Below are 18,159 nucleotides of genomic sequence, written 5' to 3' on the forward strand. Positions count from 1 at the left end.
CCTCGTGTATACTCGTCGTTGAAATTCAGCCGAGAATATTTCGCGATGTACTTTTGCCAATGTTACTGAATAATTTTCGTTCCATTTTCGAACGATTTGCAACCGGTGCAAAATAAAAAAAAAATTGGTACGATAATTTCATCGAGAAACATCGATCTCTCGGTTGCGAATTTATTTTTATCGATCGAACAGCGACGGGGAGAACTGTCAGCCACCCTGGAAGAGCTTTTTTTTTCTTTTTTTAATCGTTGACAGTATCCTTACGCGATCGCGATCCGCAACCGATACGGAACCTGTCCGCGTGCTTGCACGCTCCGGCGAGCACAAATCATTCCATAGATCGCATTAAGAATTACACGAGCGTCGATTGAAATTGACATCCATTTGTCAAGGCCTGTTTAGTCTGCAGTCGACACTCGCGAGGGTTGCGCTTTGTTGCTGAAAAGCTCCGCCAGTGCTCTCGCGATCGCGCCGCGACCAGTTTCTTCCTTCGACCTTTTCCATCGACTCGTATCGTTGTTTCTTCGTACACGTCGTGGCGTTCGTGCCCATTAATCATTCCCTGGAACGCTGTCGTCGTTCGAGAAATTGTACGCGGAAAAAGGAAAGAAAAACGAAAAAAAAAAGAAAGGAATCGTAACGTTCTCGATCGAGAAAAGTAGAATCTCCGGCGGTGAGAAAAGTGTCGATGGAGGATGAACTCGAGGCATGCCACGAACGCGATAGAATTCTACGCCGCGAGTCGCGCACTTTTATCAAAGATCGTATCGAACGTGAAACGTATCGCCAAGTTTCGCGCACGCGGATGATTTGCGGGCAAAAAATCGTTCGCGAGCCGATAACGAGAGTCTTGATTTTCTTTTTTTATTAAAATGAACATATGTATACCGTGAACGCGTTTGAGTGAGAATTGTACGCGTTTGAGTCTCTGTTTAGATCAATTTTTCGCAAACAGACATATGTAGATTGTGAACGTGTTCGAGTGAGAATTGTACGCTTTCGAGTCTATTTCTAAACGTTCAATTTTTCACCAACAGACGTATATGTATATTGTGAACGCGTAGATCGAGAATTGTACGCGTTGCGATTCTTCAATCGTGGTTCCACCAGATCGGAGAAATTCGAATCGATTTCGCGAAATCGTAACAGAGGATGACGATGTCCCATCTTGGTTCGACAAACGAAAAAATGTCCACGCTGACACGATTACACGTTCGCGGAACGTAAAATCAGCGTTTCGCGAAAAGGAGATCTGATATAACCGGATTATTGGACGATTTCGACGAACTACGAGCTTTAAAACCGCGATTACTCGACGGTGCTACCGCGATTAGATTATTTATCGCGCCAACTCAGCGAATTTACGGATAAGAGGAAAATAAAGAAATATCTGTGTCGATAGAGAATCGTCGTGCATCGAGTATGGCAAAGGTGAAGACGCGAACAACTTCGTGATTCCTTCTGCCCCCTGCCCCCCTTGAATTCACGTATGCGTGGATCGTTAAAAATTTACGATCGAGTTTTTGCAATCGATATTGAAGAGTCCATGGTTAAAACGATCGGAGTATCGATCGGTATCGCGTGTTCGAGCTTGGAGGAAAGTTATCAAACTGTGATATAATAAGAGGAAAAAAGAAGAACGATCAATATCGCGTTTCTCCGATTGAAGATCGATCAAAGTCCAACTGGATGATTTTCAAGGAAATTCCTCTTGCGATAGACGTTAGTTTTCTTTCCTCGAGGAAAAATGATAAGATACCACGGCTTTCGTTTCGATTAAAATAACGTTAGAATCGAAGTTAACGAAGTTCGGACTATGAAAAGAAATTTTATTATCGCGAAGTGTATATTTTCGGAACATTTACACTTTTGAAAAAAACTTTTGATAGTTTTGGTCTTTGCGGCTACGATCGTGTTTCCTTCGGACTCTTCGATTATTCGTCGATTCGACGAGAATATTTGCTGCCCGCCCAATTCGTCGCATTGTTCCTTTTCTTCGTGTTTTACGTGTAGCAATTGGGTCACTTAGAGTTAAATCTATTCATAAATGTTAACTGCGGAGCGCACCATATGGTGCGATTGTAGTATCAAAAGCTATTACGGAAACCATATGGTGCGCGACTTGCAAAAATAAATTGAAAAGGTAGAGTAAGATTTTTATCCACAAGGATTCCTTTCCGAGAAGAACGATTTTGGAAAACGCGCGATCCACGAATGCGTTAGAATCCTGAAAATTAAAAGAATCGAGTTTTCGCTTACGTGTACTGGGGGGATCTCGAAAGAACGCGTTTGTAATTTCTCCAAGACGAGATCCTCATCTTTGTAGATGATCTTTTAAAAATTTCGATCGTTAAATTTGCATTACATCCAAGAGTAATCTTTCTTAACCTCTGGTATACCCAAACAGAGGGCGATACGTCATCAAGTTCTCAAGAACGCTATCGATCTATTCGATAAGAGATCATCATCGTTACAGTCGATCTTTCTTCGAATATTCCGGTGGTTAAATTTGAATTTCATCTAAGAGTAACCTTTCTAAACCCCTGGTACACCCAAACAGAGAACGACAAATCTTCGAATTCTCAAGAACGCTATCGATCTATTCGATAAGAGATCCTAACCGTTAGAATCGATTCTTCTCCAGAAATTCCAATCGTTAAATTTGAATTTCATCCAAGAATAACCTTTCCAAACCCCTGGTACACCCAAACAGAGAACGACAAATCTTCGAATTCTCAAAAACGCTACCGATCTATTCGATAAGAGATCCTAACCGTTACGATCGATCTTTCTCCAGAAATTCCAATCGTTAAATTTGAATTTCATCCAAGTGTAACCTTACCAGGCCTTCGATGTATCGAGTGCGTGGCAAACGTAGCGTGAAATGTCTCCGAGTTCTCGAAAACGAACCCTCGAAGAAAACCTTCGGCGAAATAGAGTGTAGTACTCCTTGCAGCTTTGACCGGCGTACTGTCGTCGAAAGGGAGGGAAACGAACGTATCGCTGGCATCCCCTTTTCTGATACTGTTTCTGCCTCTCACTTTGCCCGTTCTTTGACGGCGTGGCGATCAAAGGCACGTTTTACGGCTGCGCCGTTCTCAAAGAACGACGACGAACGTCCCTTTTGGCGTGCATTACGTGCACGGTATGCAACGGCTCTCGATTCACAATGCGTACGAGTTGCGTGCTTGGCCAGGCGAGAATGCCAGTGTCGCACGGGAGGCTCGATGGAACGTAAACGTCGAAAAATCGACGACGTCGTTTGAAAATTTCCGAACGCCGGATACATTCTCGGTGCTATTTCGAGATGAAATTTGTTTACGAACCACAGAGACGTCACCGGGGTGAATAATAAGGGACACTGGAAGAGAATTTCGGGACAAGCTCGAAGGAAATTTTAACAGTTTGGGAAAAGTAGAGGGGGAATTTTTTTAAAATTCGTCACGTATCGTCGGTACGGTTTCTTTTTGGAAATAGGGGGGAATGGTTTCGGTCAAGAGAATTTCAAGACAAGCTCGAAGGATATTTTAACAGTTTGGAAAAAGTAGAGGGGGAATTTTTTAAAAATTCGTCACGTATCGTCGGTACGGTTTCTTTTTGGAAATAGGGGGGAATGGTTTCGGGCAAGAGAATTTCAAGACAAGCTCGAAGGAAATTTTAACAGTTTGGAAAAAGTAGAGGAGCAATTTAAAAAAAAATCGTCACGTCGGTACGATATTTTTTGGAAATAGAGAGGCACCGTTTCGCGCGAGAGAATTTCAAGACGAGCTCGAGGAATATTTTAACAACCGAGAAAAATTAGAGGGGGAACCAAAAGAAGAAAAAAAATTATAGCGCATCGGAGAAACTATTGTAACGTGAGAACGATGTCTCAGAGGTAGGGGGCACCGTTTCGCGCGCAAAAGTGATCTTTTGTCATTGAGTATCGCCACGGAGCATCCGATCGACCGTGACTAAAGGAGGCTCGGGGCACGTCAGCACTATAGAAGTGCTCGTAACGAGAACGGTTGTATTTTATTCGCGGTCGATTCGCTTCGCGACTCTTGTCGCCGTGCAACCTGTCGTATCAGTTTCGTTGGTTGTTTTCACGGTTTCCGAAAATCGCGGTGGAGGAAAAATGGTTACGGCCCCGGGATCGTTAAAAAGTAATAAGGTTGCTTGGAAACGAAAAGCGGTCCGGTGCGTGACGAATGAAATATTAAAACAAACTGGGGAACGTGGCTCGTGGAAAGAAAAGGAGCTCGGGCATGGATCCCCCGGCAAATGGAAGGAAAATATTGAGTCACGAGAGTTAAGAAAGCGTGGAGAAGTTTAATTTGTACGACGGACCGCCAACGGAGGAACTTCCCTCCTGAAAAATTCAAAGAAACTTCAAACTAGCCACAAGTTGCGGAACTTCGAATTTACAACGACTTTGCTCGAGCGTTGCTTCTCCCGGGCCGGTGTTTTCCAGGGAGATGTTACGCAACACAGCTATAAAGAGAAGGAAAACGTTGTCGTTCGAGAGTTTCGATGTTGTCCTTCGAATCTCCAACCGGACTCTGACACAATTCCGTTCGTTTTGATAAAATAAGGGAGGGCGTATATTTTTGCTGCCTCGATCGATATTCCGGTTTATAATTAGTACGGTAATTTGATCCTATTTATGTTTAATCGAATTGTATCTAATCGTCTGTTCGTCGATGTAAAAAAGATACGTCGCAGTGGTTTCACATCCTGTACGAAGTTATCCTAAAGGGTCTTCGTATCGCGATAAAAATTTCTCAATTAAAAAAATATTTTCAAATTTTCAAAGCTTTACATTGTGCGAGTCAAATGTATATTTCTTCTCGTTCCGAATGGAAGGAAGAAACTAGTTTTTCTAACCGGTATACGTAGGCGGCAGACATTTGAAATGTTGACCTCGGTAAGAGTTCATCGACGACTCGGATGACCTAATTAGTCGAAGCAATCGTCGAACGAACGATCACTGATCGAAACTCCGTTTCTGATCTATCGGAGTACCGAGTAGTCTCCTTCGTTTGCAATTATCCTCGTGGTTTAATTTAAACGCAGTAATCGTTTTTTTTTTCTTCTTCTGCGCAGCGGGACAGTTCGGAATCAGAGTGTTCGGAGGCTGAGGACTCAAATAACTTAGGGGCCATCTTCAGCCCCGAGATCTGCGCGATGGACACCGTGGACGGTGCCAGCAAGCGGCAAGCTACTCGTGTCTTCAAGAAGTCCTGCCTAGATGGAAAGATCACGGTGTACCTTGGGAAGAGAGATTTCGTCGATCACATAACCCACGTCGACCCTATCGGTAAGACCACGATCTTCGCGAACCATACTTTCGAGTTGATTTTACAGAGTTACGTTTTCGTCGGGCGATTCCAAGTACAATTAACACCGAGAGCGATTCAGGAACGATCGCGGTTAAGACTTCTTGGACGAATCCTCGACGATTCACCGCGTCGAACAATCCAAACAGTAGTGTCACTTTCCTTGGATCGTCCCGAGGAATAATATTTACACTCGCTGTATCTGTCCGACCATGTGCTACCGTGTTTAATTCTCTGTATTGTAAATAACTCGAGCGACCCGTTTCCCCTTTCTTACATCGGTCTATGGTTCAACAGCTCCTGTTAGTCACGTAACCAATACTTTACCGTACTGGTTAAAAGGTTGCATACGTTGTAACGAGCTTCTTTCGCTCAGTGCATTTCCTCGACCGTGTGCTACCTAGTTCAATACTCTGTATTTAAATAACCCGAGCGATCCGTTTCCCTCTTCTTAGATCCCCTTACAGTTCAACTCTGGTTTAACCTCCGGTTTAACGTTTCAAAGAACCGAATACATTATAACGAGTAATAACTTTCTTACACTCGCTGTATTTGCCCAACCATGTGTTACCTAGTTCAATACTCTGTATTTAAATAACCGAAGCGATCCATTCCCCTTTTCTTAGATACCTCTGTAGTTCAACTATGGTTTAATCTCCGGTTTAACCTCTCGAAAGACCGACTACGTTACAACGAGGAATATTTCTTACACTCACTGTACCATATTCGCCCAACCATGTGCTACCTAGTTCAATACTCTGTATTTAAATAACCGAAGCGATCCATATAACCGTTCCCCTTTTCTTAGACACCTCTGTAGTTCAACTCCGGTTTAATCTCCGGTTTAACCTCTCGAAAGGCCGTACTACGTTACAACGAGGAATATTTCTTACACCCACTGTACGATATTCGCCGAACCATGTGCTACCTAGTCCAATTCTCCGCACTCGAGCAACTCGAGCCATCAATTTCCCGTTTCTCGGATCGTTCCACGGTCCAAACGTCCCTACCGGTCACGTGATCGATATTTCATCGTCTGTTTAAAAATCTCACGATCAATTCGCCCGTCGAACATAACGATCCATTCAACCGTATTCACTTGACGCCTAAAGTATCAATGACGGCCCGAAGGTCCCAGCTCCCGTGGATTGGAAAATTCGATTTGCTCGACGGGCCAGTTAATCCCGACGCGTCAAGGCCACTTAAAGCCATCTTCATCGACCGCTGTTCGATCGTTACAGACGGGGTCGTGCTGATTGACCCGGACTGCTTGAAGAATGGCAAGGTCTTCGGCCATGTTCTGGCCGCGTTCAAGTACGGCCGTGAGGACCTGGACGTTCTCGGATTGTCGTTCCGCAAGGACCTCTACCTGGCGGTCGACCAGATCTACCCGGTGGAGCCTGGCTCTCAGCAGAGGGAGCTGACACGGTTACAGGAGAGGCTGATCAGGAAACTGGGCAGCAACGCTTACCCCTTTTACTTCGAGCTGCCTCCCCATTGTCCAGCCTCGGTGACGCTGCAACCTGCACCAGGTGACACCGGCAAACCCTGCGGCATCGACTACGAATTTAAAGCGTTCGTAGGTGAGACGAAGGACGAGAGACCGCTGAGACGGTACGAGCCACGATTATTTCGATCGACAGAGTAACGTCTACCCTCGTCTTTCCAATACTCCGAACCGAGCGATCGATAGACGAAGAGCAACCGGTTGGTTATTGCGACAGCTTCTCTTCCTTTTTTTACTTTGGTCAGCTGTACAATTTAAGATTAAAGTCGACCGATTGGTAGATGAAGAGCACTCGGTTGATTATTGCGATAGCTTCTATTTTTTACTTCGATCAGATGTATATCTCGAGGATAGGTTAATGTCGACCGATTGATAGATGAAGAGCACCCGGTTGATTATTGCGATAGCTTCTATTTTTTACTTCGATCAAATGTATATCTCGAGGATAGCTTAATGTCGACCGATTGATAGACGCAGAGCACCCGGTTGGTTATTACGACGGCTTCTATTCTTTTTTTACTTTGGTCAAGCGTATAATTTAGAGATAGGCTAAACTCGACCGATTGATAAACGAAGAACACCCGGTTGGTTATTGCGACAGCTTCTGTTCCTTTTTTTAATTTGGTCAGCTGTATAATTTAAGGGTAAAGTCGACCGATTGATAGATGAAGAGCACTCGGTTGATTATTGCGATAGCTTCTATTTTTTATTTCGATCAGATATATATCTCGAGGATAGGTTAATGTCGACCGATAGATAGACGTAGAACACCCGGTTGGTTATTGCGACAGCTTCTGTTCCTTTTTTTACTTTGGTCAGCTGTAGAATTTAGGGGTAGGCTAAAGTCGACCAATTGATAGGTGAAGAGCACTCGGTTGATTATTGCGATAGCTTCTATTTCTTTTTACTTTGATCCAGTTTACAGCTTAAGGATAGCGATAGACTATCGAATCAAGGACTCTTCTATTTTATTTCTTCTCTTTCGGTGCCACAACGAGCCTTGACCGTCTTCTCTGGTCCGATAAACGAACCAGGAACTATAAACAAAAGATTCGATGCTGTGACTATAGCCAAATGATGGTCAATTGTCGAGAATCGTGTGCATTTGTTTATAAATCCTGACTCGTTTTCTCGAACCGACTATATCAACGTCGCTATCGATTACTCCTAGTTTTCATAGATACGTGTATATTAAATTATCCAGAGGGAAATGATTCGTGAATATTTCAACGTTCGAACTCATATTTTTAGAATTCTCTCGGGGAACACGTCGCGTGTACAAGTTAGACCAACGCGTAGGTTTCGATTCCAGCAAAGCAACTTCTTGCGATAAAAGAATAACGTAAAGCAAGTAAGAAACTACATTTCGTTTTCGCAACATAAAGTTTCCAAGTACACGTGCTCTATCTGTCAACTGTGACGCGTTGCGAGCTGTTCGGTTTGCTGGTGAAGGTTCATAGTAAAAAGTATTCCAAGGGGCACGTGCTCCAAGTGTCAACTGTGACAGCGAGCCAGCTGTCAAAAGGTTCAACCCTGTGAATTGTACGTTACAGGGATCTGGTTGCCCTGGCGATACGAAAGATCATGTACGCGCCCTCGAAGCAGGGCGAGCAGCCATCCGTCGAGGTTAGCAAAGAGTTCATGATGTCGCCCAACAAGCTCTATCTGGAGGCGTCCCTCGACAAGGAACTGTACCATCATGGCGAGAACATCGCCGTGAACGTGCACATAGCGAACAATAGCAACCGGAGTGTTAAAAAGATCAAAGTGTCCGTGAGGCAGTTCGCGGACATCTGTCTGTTCTCCACGGCACAGTACAAGTGCACGGTCGCCGAGGTGGAGAGCGAGTGAGTATCATTCGATTCACCATTTCGTCATCCAAACTCGCGATAAACGAACACGAATCACGGTCCCTGCGAACACACGGCAGCAAATGGAAACGCTACCAACGATTGTCACGTTTCTCATTTGGTGATCAATGACACTCGTCCCCCAATTAACATTTCGATTCGGACCCTTTACAATTACGCGAGTTTTAAGAACTTTTTTTTTGAACGAAACGAACCGAGGTACAAATACAAAACTTTGTCATTTACATTATCGAGCTGTACGTAAGTTTTCAATACTTTTTTCGTTGAGGTGATTTCAGTTATTATTGTCGTTGGAAATATTACAGAGGAAAAATGATATTAAATTGTAAGAGTTACTCTATCACTGGAATCTCAAAGTTAGAGAAAATATCGAAACTTATCAAATTGGATTTGTCGAAGTAGAATTACATTTCTCATGTTTACATTCCCATTTGTTTTCTTAATATAACGATCGTAGTCAATATTTCCGGTAACGAAGAAACATTCGCCGAATACGCATGCCAAATTTCAAATCCAATAGAAGGTCTCGTGGTACTCTGCCAACTCGGTGAAGAAATGCAGTTTAGAGAAAAACGCGTACGAAGTTTTCATCGGTCGCGGTACTGCAACTGCACAGAGTTGCAGTTTACCTCTTCTATCTCTTGGAACTTGTCTTTCGTTTATCTGCAGTACCATCCCGACGAATTTCGTTCAAGGAACAATACAATATGTTCCCGAGACGTTATTTTATTTGTCCTTTTCGTAAAATGCCTCTTTTATTCCGCAATTTTTCCACAAAATGTTCCGCGTTCGTATTTCCAAGCGTTTCGAGACCACTTCGCGAAAACGGGAAAAGAGAATCTCTATTTTCGTTTTCAAGGCGAGAAATCAAAATTCCAAACTTACGTTACTTACTAGAATCGTACACGAGTCGGACACTCGTACGAAAATTTTTCCCTCTCGAACGAAATTTGCATTTTCAATTCGGTCGCGCGAGTAGCTTCCCTTCGTTGTTAACGTGTTCCACGTAAATTTCGAATACCCGAACGATACATTTTCCACCAGATGAAAATCTTCGACAACTCGTTGAGTCCATTTGCCGCCAGACGCTCGCACGACCCAGTTCCACGAGTTGCAAACATTCGGGCGTCGCGACGCTAACCAGTTCCCCATCGTCGACGCGATCGAAACCCCTATTTCAACGTTAGAGGAGCAACGAGTCGCGTGCCTGATCACGGTGATTCGTCGATGAGAAATAATCCTCTTGGGAATACAGCGGGGTCAACCGGAAGTCTGCGTCGTCGATGAAAATCTCATCGTTCGAATTGCTCGATCTTGTCAAACGAGTGTTTGGTAAATACACACACACACACACACACCACTCTTGCCTCCAAAGAGTGGCACAGTGTAAAATTTACGAGTAATAGATCCACCACCGTGACCAGGCAACGGACACTCGAGATCTATCGGCGTTGGCGCGGGAAGACGTAAATCGCGGTGCCCTGTAATAAATTTCGATCCAGCACGGGAAAATCTGCATTGTACCGAGTAGTTTGTATACCAACAATCGCCTTGTACTGGTTTCTGCGCTTCGAGAACATAGCGAAGAAAACTCGGCGAGTGTTCGACTTTGTAATCCGTCTTCCAAGGGGACCAATCTCCTCACGAGAGGGGGGACGAGGGTTTTACTGTTCTCCACTCGCGAGACACTTAAATTCGATGACTCTTTTATCGCACGAGTGCCCGTCGGTACGATAGTATTGCAACGAACGTCATCGTTCCGTCTCTTACGAATATTATCAAACTCGATGGAGGGTTCTCTTGTTAATATTCCGAGAAGGAGCTTCGTATTGTTCTTTCGTAGTCGGGGAATATTTAATCGAACGTTTAGACTTTTCAATCTTTTCGAATAATTTATCGAGACACTCTAGATCGTACATAATATTCATGAAGTTAGATAGAAGTCTTTTTTTGAATTTGTACTGTTCTTTCGTAGCTGGAGAACATTTAATTGGACGGTATTATTTAATTTGCAATAAGTTTTTCAGACACTAAATTTTCGTTTCGGGTAATTTTTCACGAAATTCTTAATCGAATATTACCGAAATCTACGACGAGACAATCGGCAGGGTCCCCTTGTTGGTATTCCATGAAAAACGAGATTCTTTCCAACGGAGAATACTCGACGATTGTTTCGAACGTTTCGAGAACACTCGCCACGTTTTTCCTCGCGATTTCCCGACCCGTGGCATCGAACTCGAGGCACAGTTTTGTACTCGAACACGATCGTAGAGTAGCACGCAGAAAAGTCAGCGAACGAAGGTGGCGCACCACGCAAGAAACCGTCCCAAATTGAGTATTAACGCTAGGTGTACAATGATAGAGCGCGATAAATGCCGAAAAGGATATTACGACATGACGAAACGGAAAATAAGATGATTGTACTGGCAGTGTAGGGGTAGCGCCAGGATTCACCCTGAGCAAGGTCTTTTCTCTAAGGCCAACGCTTGCCGACAACAAAGACAAGCGAGGTCTTGCTCTAGACGGTCAGCTTAAGCACGAGGACACCAATCTCGCATCTAGCACAATGTGAGTGCTCAAACATTGACCGATCGTACTCTTGTTTTTCCTTTTTTTTGTTTACCTTTTTTTTTATTTTCTTCCTTTGCCAAACGTTTCGGAGACCGAAGACTGGAAACGGGCCAAACGATCCTGGAAGAAACGATCCATCCGTGGTTCTCCAGGATTCGTTTTTCGATCTTTTTCTATTTTTTATTTCAAATATAGCTGAAACGTCATCGTCGGTGATTATTCGCCGGTCTCGAGAAGGGTGTATCGATACTCGTGGAAAAGATTCTCCCTTTTTCCATCGCGCTTGCAAATAGCTACGATTTCATCGCGTATAAATCTTCTATTTCGAGTCCATCGGAAAACAGTATCACATTTGTCGAAACGAAGAAAAGAAGAAGGAGCGATCGACTTCCCTCGGTAAAAGTATTTTTATCTCGTCGATCGAAACACCGACGTCGTCCCAGACTCTGCTCGATCTTGGATCTTCGATGCCAGTGAACGAAGTGAACGACACCTGGGTCAATATTTACCCGATAAATCAACGGTCGCGCCGTACGAAACAATGCACCCTTCGTCGGATCGTTGCGTTTCGCTATTTGTCCAGCGCACGACAATGGGACAACTATATCGCTTTATGGGTCTGTTTTGCGCGGGAGAAAGCATTCAATTACGGTTTACGGTAGGAGTTAGGGGACTAGAGGGATTCTCGTTGAAACCCGTTTGCAGTCTTCGCGGACGACCATCGCTGAAACGAAGTACGATATTGTATGGGAACGCCGTTCCAACGTGGAATGCCAGTATTTTTCTTGATGGTTTTTTTGCTGGGGACTTTTTATGGATATGGAACTCCATCGGTGGTGGTCTACCTTTTTCCTGTACAAAGGTCACGTCCCCCGTCTGACCCTCCCGAACCACCCCCGTCCACGAGTTCACTTTATTTTTCTATTACCTCCACTGTCTGTGTCTTTCCACGATTGATATGCTGATCGATGAAACGCCCCGATATATCCCCCCCCCCCCATGTTTCTTTCACTCTTTCACCTCCGTTCTCTGTCCCTAGACCCCCCTCCCCTCTCCATTTGTATATCCGTAGTTTGTATTGCAGTGTGACGCACAAGCTGAAGTTCCGTGTATACACGCATAAACGCGCGTGGGTGTATTTTACGATCGCCACAGTCCGTGTTCACGTAGCTTTATCATCGCTCTGTATACATCGAGATTCGAGCCGGGTCGCCGAGATTTCGGCGCGCGAGACACACTCGCGTGATTTCGGGGTGGTTCGATCTCACGAATCGACAGGAACGCACGATTTCTTTCTTTTCTATAATCGAGAGTGCTTCCGAGAGAAGTATCCAATCTTCGAGGATGAAAATTTGATAAAAAACTAAAGAAAAAAAAATCGAATCGCCCCCAAAAGATCTCCGTCCTTCGTACCGAGCGCAACACCTCGAGCATCGTATTTCAATATTGATCGATCGACGATTTTAACGAGATTCTCTCTCTTTCGAGGATTTTTTTTTTTGTTTTTTAACTTCATCGTCGCGGTATTGATCGACGTTGTTATTTTAGGGGGTTTAATTTCACGGGCAGCGTCAAATTTCCAGCGAGTTTACGTTGGCGGGCGGATAGCTCGCATGCCCCGAACGAACGCTTTAGTCCAGCGTGACCGGATTGAAATTTCGAACGCGATTATTGCGCATCGTGAACGCGAGGAGAAAACGGTGGCCTTGAGAAGTATCGGTGCATCGTGTAATCTCATTATCGACCGCGACGGATCGCTTTGTTTCGATACGAAAAATCGACGTTGCAACGATCGTTGAACCTTGTTCGTAAATTCCATCGTTGCGTCGTTCGATAACTAACGTGGAAGACAGGTTCGTGGACATTTAAAATCAATCGTGACACTCCCGCAATTCCAAGTACGATGTTCAAGTGCGCGCAGAATCGATTGGCCGCTCAAGGTCACCGAGAAGCTGTCCCCCCCACCTCGCGGACAGGCCACTCCCACCGCTCCGCCTCGTCGTCCCCCTCCGAACCTACCGGCCCGCGCCGTCCAATCTCGCAAGAGAGAGGGTCGAGCCACCGTGGGGTCGAAAGTGGGGAGGCCTCGAGGAGCCGCTTGATTTTCGCCCGATTCTAATATTCGAAACGATCAAACAATTACCAAAACGATCGCGGTAAATTCGACGGTACCAGGCTTGCCGCGTTCGCATCCCCGAGCTGACGTTATCGACGATATCGAACTGCGAACGATATTGTACACCGCGTTGTTCAACAAATGGCAACGATCTCGTAAACGAGAACACTCGCTGCTCGAGATTATCGACCGTCCCCGGTATATAGTACATATTCGGCTCGAGATTAACCAAGAACTCGCGTAGGGAAAGACAACAAACGTCTGTACAGTCCGCTTCCAAAGAAGTCAACACACCGTACCCGAGACACGAACCGTATCGACGTAAACGTAGCCGGTGTTTTGAAAGAAATACGCAGAAACCAATTTCAATGTGTGTCTAACCTGGTGATCGGATGAGCCGGATGAACCGGAGTTCCGAGACCCGGATATTAGGCCCGTGGCACGTTTACCTTCACCCTTGTGCTACATGTTTGCCAGGGAGGGGTGCCCGGTGGGGCCAGGTTTCACGCTGAGCAAAGTGTTCTCTCTGACACCGCTTCTCGCCAACAACAGAAATAAATGGGGGCTTGCCCTCGACGGCCAGCTCAAAGACGAGGACACCAATCTGGCGTCCAGCACCCTGTAAGGAAACCGCCGCTTCTCGATGGAAGTCAACAACACGCCTGGATATATTGACACCCTCGCCGCAACGAAAGTTTGGGTGCGCGGCTCGCGGTCCTACTTCCAGTCGTCACGAACAGACTTTTCGCGAGACGAAAACGCTTATTCGGCGACCACGTTCTCACCCCATCCGTCCACTCGCTCTTGTTTACCCCCAGGGATTTATATTTCAAGGGAAATTTCTGCTTCGAGACGTCCCACCTTATCGATTTGGCTAGTATTCATAATTTGGACTCGGATAGGACACTGGTTGGAAATAGAGGTTTAAATTATTGCAAGGGAAAAGTTGTTCCACGTATGATTTTTTTTTTTTTTTCATTTTCAACCATTTCGTTCGGGTCTACTTCGAGAGTATACGAAATTCGAAAGAACAGAGTCGGGTAACATTGAAAGGAATTTTATGGAGAAAGTATTAGTACGTTTGTGTAAATGTACGCGAAGGAACAATTCTGCTAGAATTTCTCGCACAATTTACACGCCTCGATATCGTTTAGAACGTTCAGTTACGCATTTTGTGTTCTCTTCGACGCTTGTTTTTTATCCACGACCGATAGTTCTCTATACTTAGTTACGTAAGTGTATTTTGCGCGATTGTAGGTACGTTTTATCATTTCTTTTATCACACTTGTACAAATACGTTTTACTTTCCTCGTACAGGTTTCTTTACGTTGTACCGCGCTGCTCTTTTCGGTGCAGTTCTTTTCTTTTTAATTATTCCCGAGGAAACTTTACCTTATAATAATTTATTCGTCTCGAGCAATAACTTGAAGTTTTAATTAGAGGCTTGCTCGAATAAACTTCTCGCCGGTAAGTTATTCGGTGTTTTTAAAGGTTTCGGTGCGCTGTAATTGAGTACGTAATATTCGAGAAAATTTTTTATCGGTCGTTAAGTAATGCGCGCCGGTGTCGACGAACATTTTGATCCCGATTTAAAGTCGACTGTTCCTTTCATTGGAATATTCACCTGTCTTCGCGAGTGGCGAAGAATACAAGCGCGTATAGCGTTGGTCTAGATCCATTCATTCCGAAATAACTTCGATAAATGTTATTCTGATTTGGAAAACGTCGTTTCGGCGTCTCTGTTTAATTTATACCGAGGATCCCGGTGATGATAACCATAATTGTTTATGCAGACGTTGTACCCAAACTTTCGATCGGTACTGTGTGTACGTGCCTCTGTTTCTCTCTCTCTCTCTCTCTCTCTCTCTCTCTCTCTCTCTCTTCTTCTCTCTTTCGCTATTTATACGAGCACGGTTGATCACGCGTGCAATCACGATTTCTCTGTTTGCGAAGCTGCGTGTGCCCCGAAATTGCGGTCACGTGTGCCAAGGAACCTGTAGCTCGCGAGCTGACTTCGATGGTTATCGATCGGCTGTCGAGCGTCACTGGGTTGCCTTCTGACGCCAGAGAGCTTGTTGCCGAAAATTCAACACGGTTCCAATTATTTATTTCGACGAACAAAACGATGCGTTTCGCCTTTGTGTTCCACCCGAAATATCGAAAGCGAACGAATTTGCGAATTTCACGAGGAGGAGGAGGATGTTCGAAAAATACACATTTTTCGCACCATTTGAGAACGAACGATTCGCAGAGACTCTTTAAGGGAATCGAAGAACGAAAATTAATATCGAATGAAAAATTTAATGGTGAACCTTTGAGGGAATTTTTCGAGGAACAAAAAATATTTTTACTTTTCTGATAGTCGATGGAAAAATTGTTCAAAATTCATCCAAACGCGCGAATGTGAATCGAACTCGAACAAGGGTTGTTTCGTTTTGCAATTTTTTTAATATTGTCGTTTTTTAACATCCTCCTTCTCTTTATCCGTGTTCAAGCTCAAGCACAACGAGTGTCTCGAGTCGAGATTTTCGACCGTAGATTTTCAAGATTCTCTTAGATGCTCCGAATCCGTGAATTAGTATCTTCCTGGTCGGTGTAAACTGTGTTCATTATTCATAAATCAACGTCTCGTGGATTAACTTCATTAGCGTCGAAGGAGACGTTGACAGAGCTGGCGGATAATGGACGTCGCTTGCAATTTTAATATATTCGTTACTTTCGTTCGAAAATGTACTCTATGTAAACGTCAATTTTTCACTAGCGACGTTACACGAAACATGATAGAACTGTGGTCATTCTTTAAGAAATACTGATTTTTTTTTTCAATTCTATCACGTTGAAGAAGTCAATCGATAAATTGCAATTTTCGTTGATAAATATTACTCCTTTCTGAAAGAAAAATTAGTTTGTTTCGTGCTATCGTTTGATCTAAATGCTATGTTCTTTTTTTCTCGAAGTAGTATTGCAATAACAAAATGACGGGCGTAACGAGCCTTGGTTGATGGGAACCTTGTACATAGCGATGAGACTGATACGATTAAGTATGGGCGGTACTCGAGCAATTTTATACTAAAGAAGTTGGTAAAAAGTATCGAAAAGTATCGTACGATATCGTATAATAATCGATGTGAAACAACTGCGCGGGAGAAAAACTTTGGCAATTAAAATATAAAATTATCTGGTGCACAACATTGTGACATAATGATTCTGTAGAAGTATCCACAAGGTGTCAATACCTTTACAGAAGTATCAACAATGTGATACTTTCACAGAAGAATCAACAATGTGATACTTTCACAGAAGAATCAACAATGTGATACTTTCACAGAAGAATCAACAATGTGATACTTTTACAGAAGTATGAACAGTATGTCGATACTTTTACAGAAGAATCTACAATGTGATACTTTTACAAAAATACCAACAGTGCACTAATATTTGTTTGTGGAAATATAAATTACAGAGATACTTTGTAAAAGTATCACGTATGCACCGATACTTCTGTAGAAGAATCACATACCCACCGATACTTCCATAGAAGTATCAAACGAGTATCCGTCCTCTTCGATACTGTTCGACGCCGTTGCAACTTACGTTAGCATCGATTCGGTATCATTCTCATCACTATCCGAAACCAGTCGCGTAAGCTACTTCCTCCACCCAGTGGGACCAACCTTTTCGATCACACGCACGCTTCCACGGCATTAATCTCACGTAACGAGCTCCATCGAGATCTTTTTTCCCTCGTTGCCGGACGGAAGAACTGTCCGCGACACGGTAGGGGCTGGGCGAGAGCTTTGAAACGTTACCCAGTATGGAGTATATAACTGAAAATGGAAGAGACGCGTGAAAGCGATCGGGGTTCTTTTACCTTCGACCTTGCTTCCTTCTTTCGATCGTAAATTTACACACCGTGCGCGATCAAAGGCGACCGAACACCGTACAATGTGCAATTACATCTAGAAACTATTGGAAACGTAAACGAATTTACGATTCGAAACTCGATCACAATAAACACCAGAATATAATCATCGAACAGCCGTCTTATCGGTCACGACCTATATTTTTGTTTATTTCCAATAACTTGGTAAAAAAGGAGATAAATTTAAAAAGAACAAAGTAAACATCGAAGTAGGGAAATATTCTCGTGGATGCAAGTATCGCTGCATTCCATGTACACGGTGCATTCGTTGCACCCCGATCCTCCAGAAGCGCGAACCATTAATTGTTTCGAGCGGTATATCCCGCTCGATCGAAAATAGCGACTGTCTGCTAGCTTTCATCGCGTGAGCGCGGTTCTTCCGCTTGCGGTGCTATATTCGGAACCGAAACGCCGCGGTTTTTCTTTCGTTCGTCGAGTCGGGTCGATTCGATCGCGTTGCACTCTCCTCCTGTTCGTCCGTAACGTTTCGTTGCCTCGCTCAGACCGGACTTTGTTGCCGAACACTCGCAGAATTATGCCACCGTTGCTCGTTCGAGACGAGACGTTTGTGGAGGGAGACCTCGAATTGTTTAGTTGCAGACGTACGAGTTCGTTGTCTCGAAAAATTCAATCCGCCGATTTTCGAGCTGCAAAGTTATCGATTGTATTTTATTCAGACGACTGGAAATGTTTTTAAATCATTTTCTACTTCTTTAGAGAAACTCGATTTCGAAGATCGAATCTCCCGATTTTCAAACTACAAAGTTATCAATTGTATTCGATTCAGACGGCTGGAAATGCTTTTAATTAATTTTCTACTTCTTTAGAGAAACTCGATTTCGAAGACCGAATTT

The 18,159-nt window shown here is 44.0% G+C and overlaps 1 protein-coding gene across 7 annotated transcripts in view; it reads left to right on the top strand.

Annotated features, from left to right (window-relative positions):
* Nucleotides 1-18,159, top strand: part of Krz (beta-arrestin protein kurtz) — a 60,327-nt gene that overhangs the window by 30,820 nt on the left and 11,348 nt on the right. Inside the window, exons 1-6 of one of the 7 annotated variants that reach the window (XM_076316983.1) lie at nt 403-1,431; nt 5,086-5,299; nt 6,560-6,932; nt 8,379-8,672; nt 11,127-11,264; nt 13,861-14,004. In XM_076316983.1, coding sequence (XP_076173098.1) covers nt 1,423-1,431; nt 5,086-5,299; nt 6,560-6,932; nt 8,379-8,672; nt 11,127-11,264; nt 13,861-14,004 — 1,172 coding nt within the window. In that variant the 5' untranslated portion in view covers nt 403-1,422. Of the gene's footprint in view, nt 1-402; nt 1,432-4,486; nt 4,629-4,730; nt 4,907-5,085; nt 5,300-6,559; nt 6,933-8,378; nt 8,673-11,126; nt 11,265-13,860; nt 14,005-18,159 lie in introns of those variants that run through there. The other 6 variants (XM_076316985.1, XM_076316982.1, XM_076316984.1 and 3 more) reach the window with 6 other exon arrangements.

This window comes from Ptiloglossa arizonensis, chromosome 7 (assembly GCF_051014685.1).
Source record: "Ptiloglossa arizonensis isolate GNS036 chromosome 7, iyPtiAriz1_principal, whole genome shotgun sequence".
Lineage (NCBI taxonomy): Eukaryota > Metazoa > Arthropoda > Insecta > Hymenoptera > Colletidae > Ptiloglossa > Ptiloglossa arizonensis.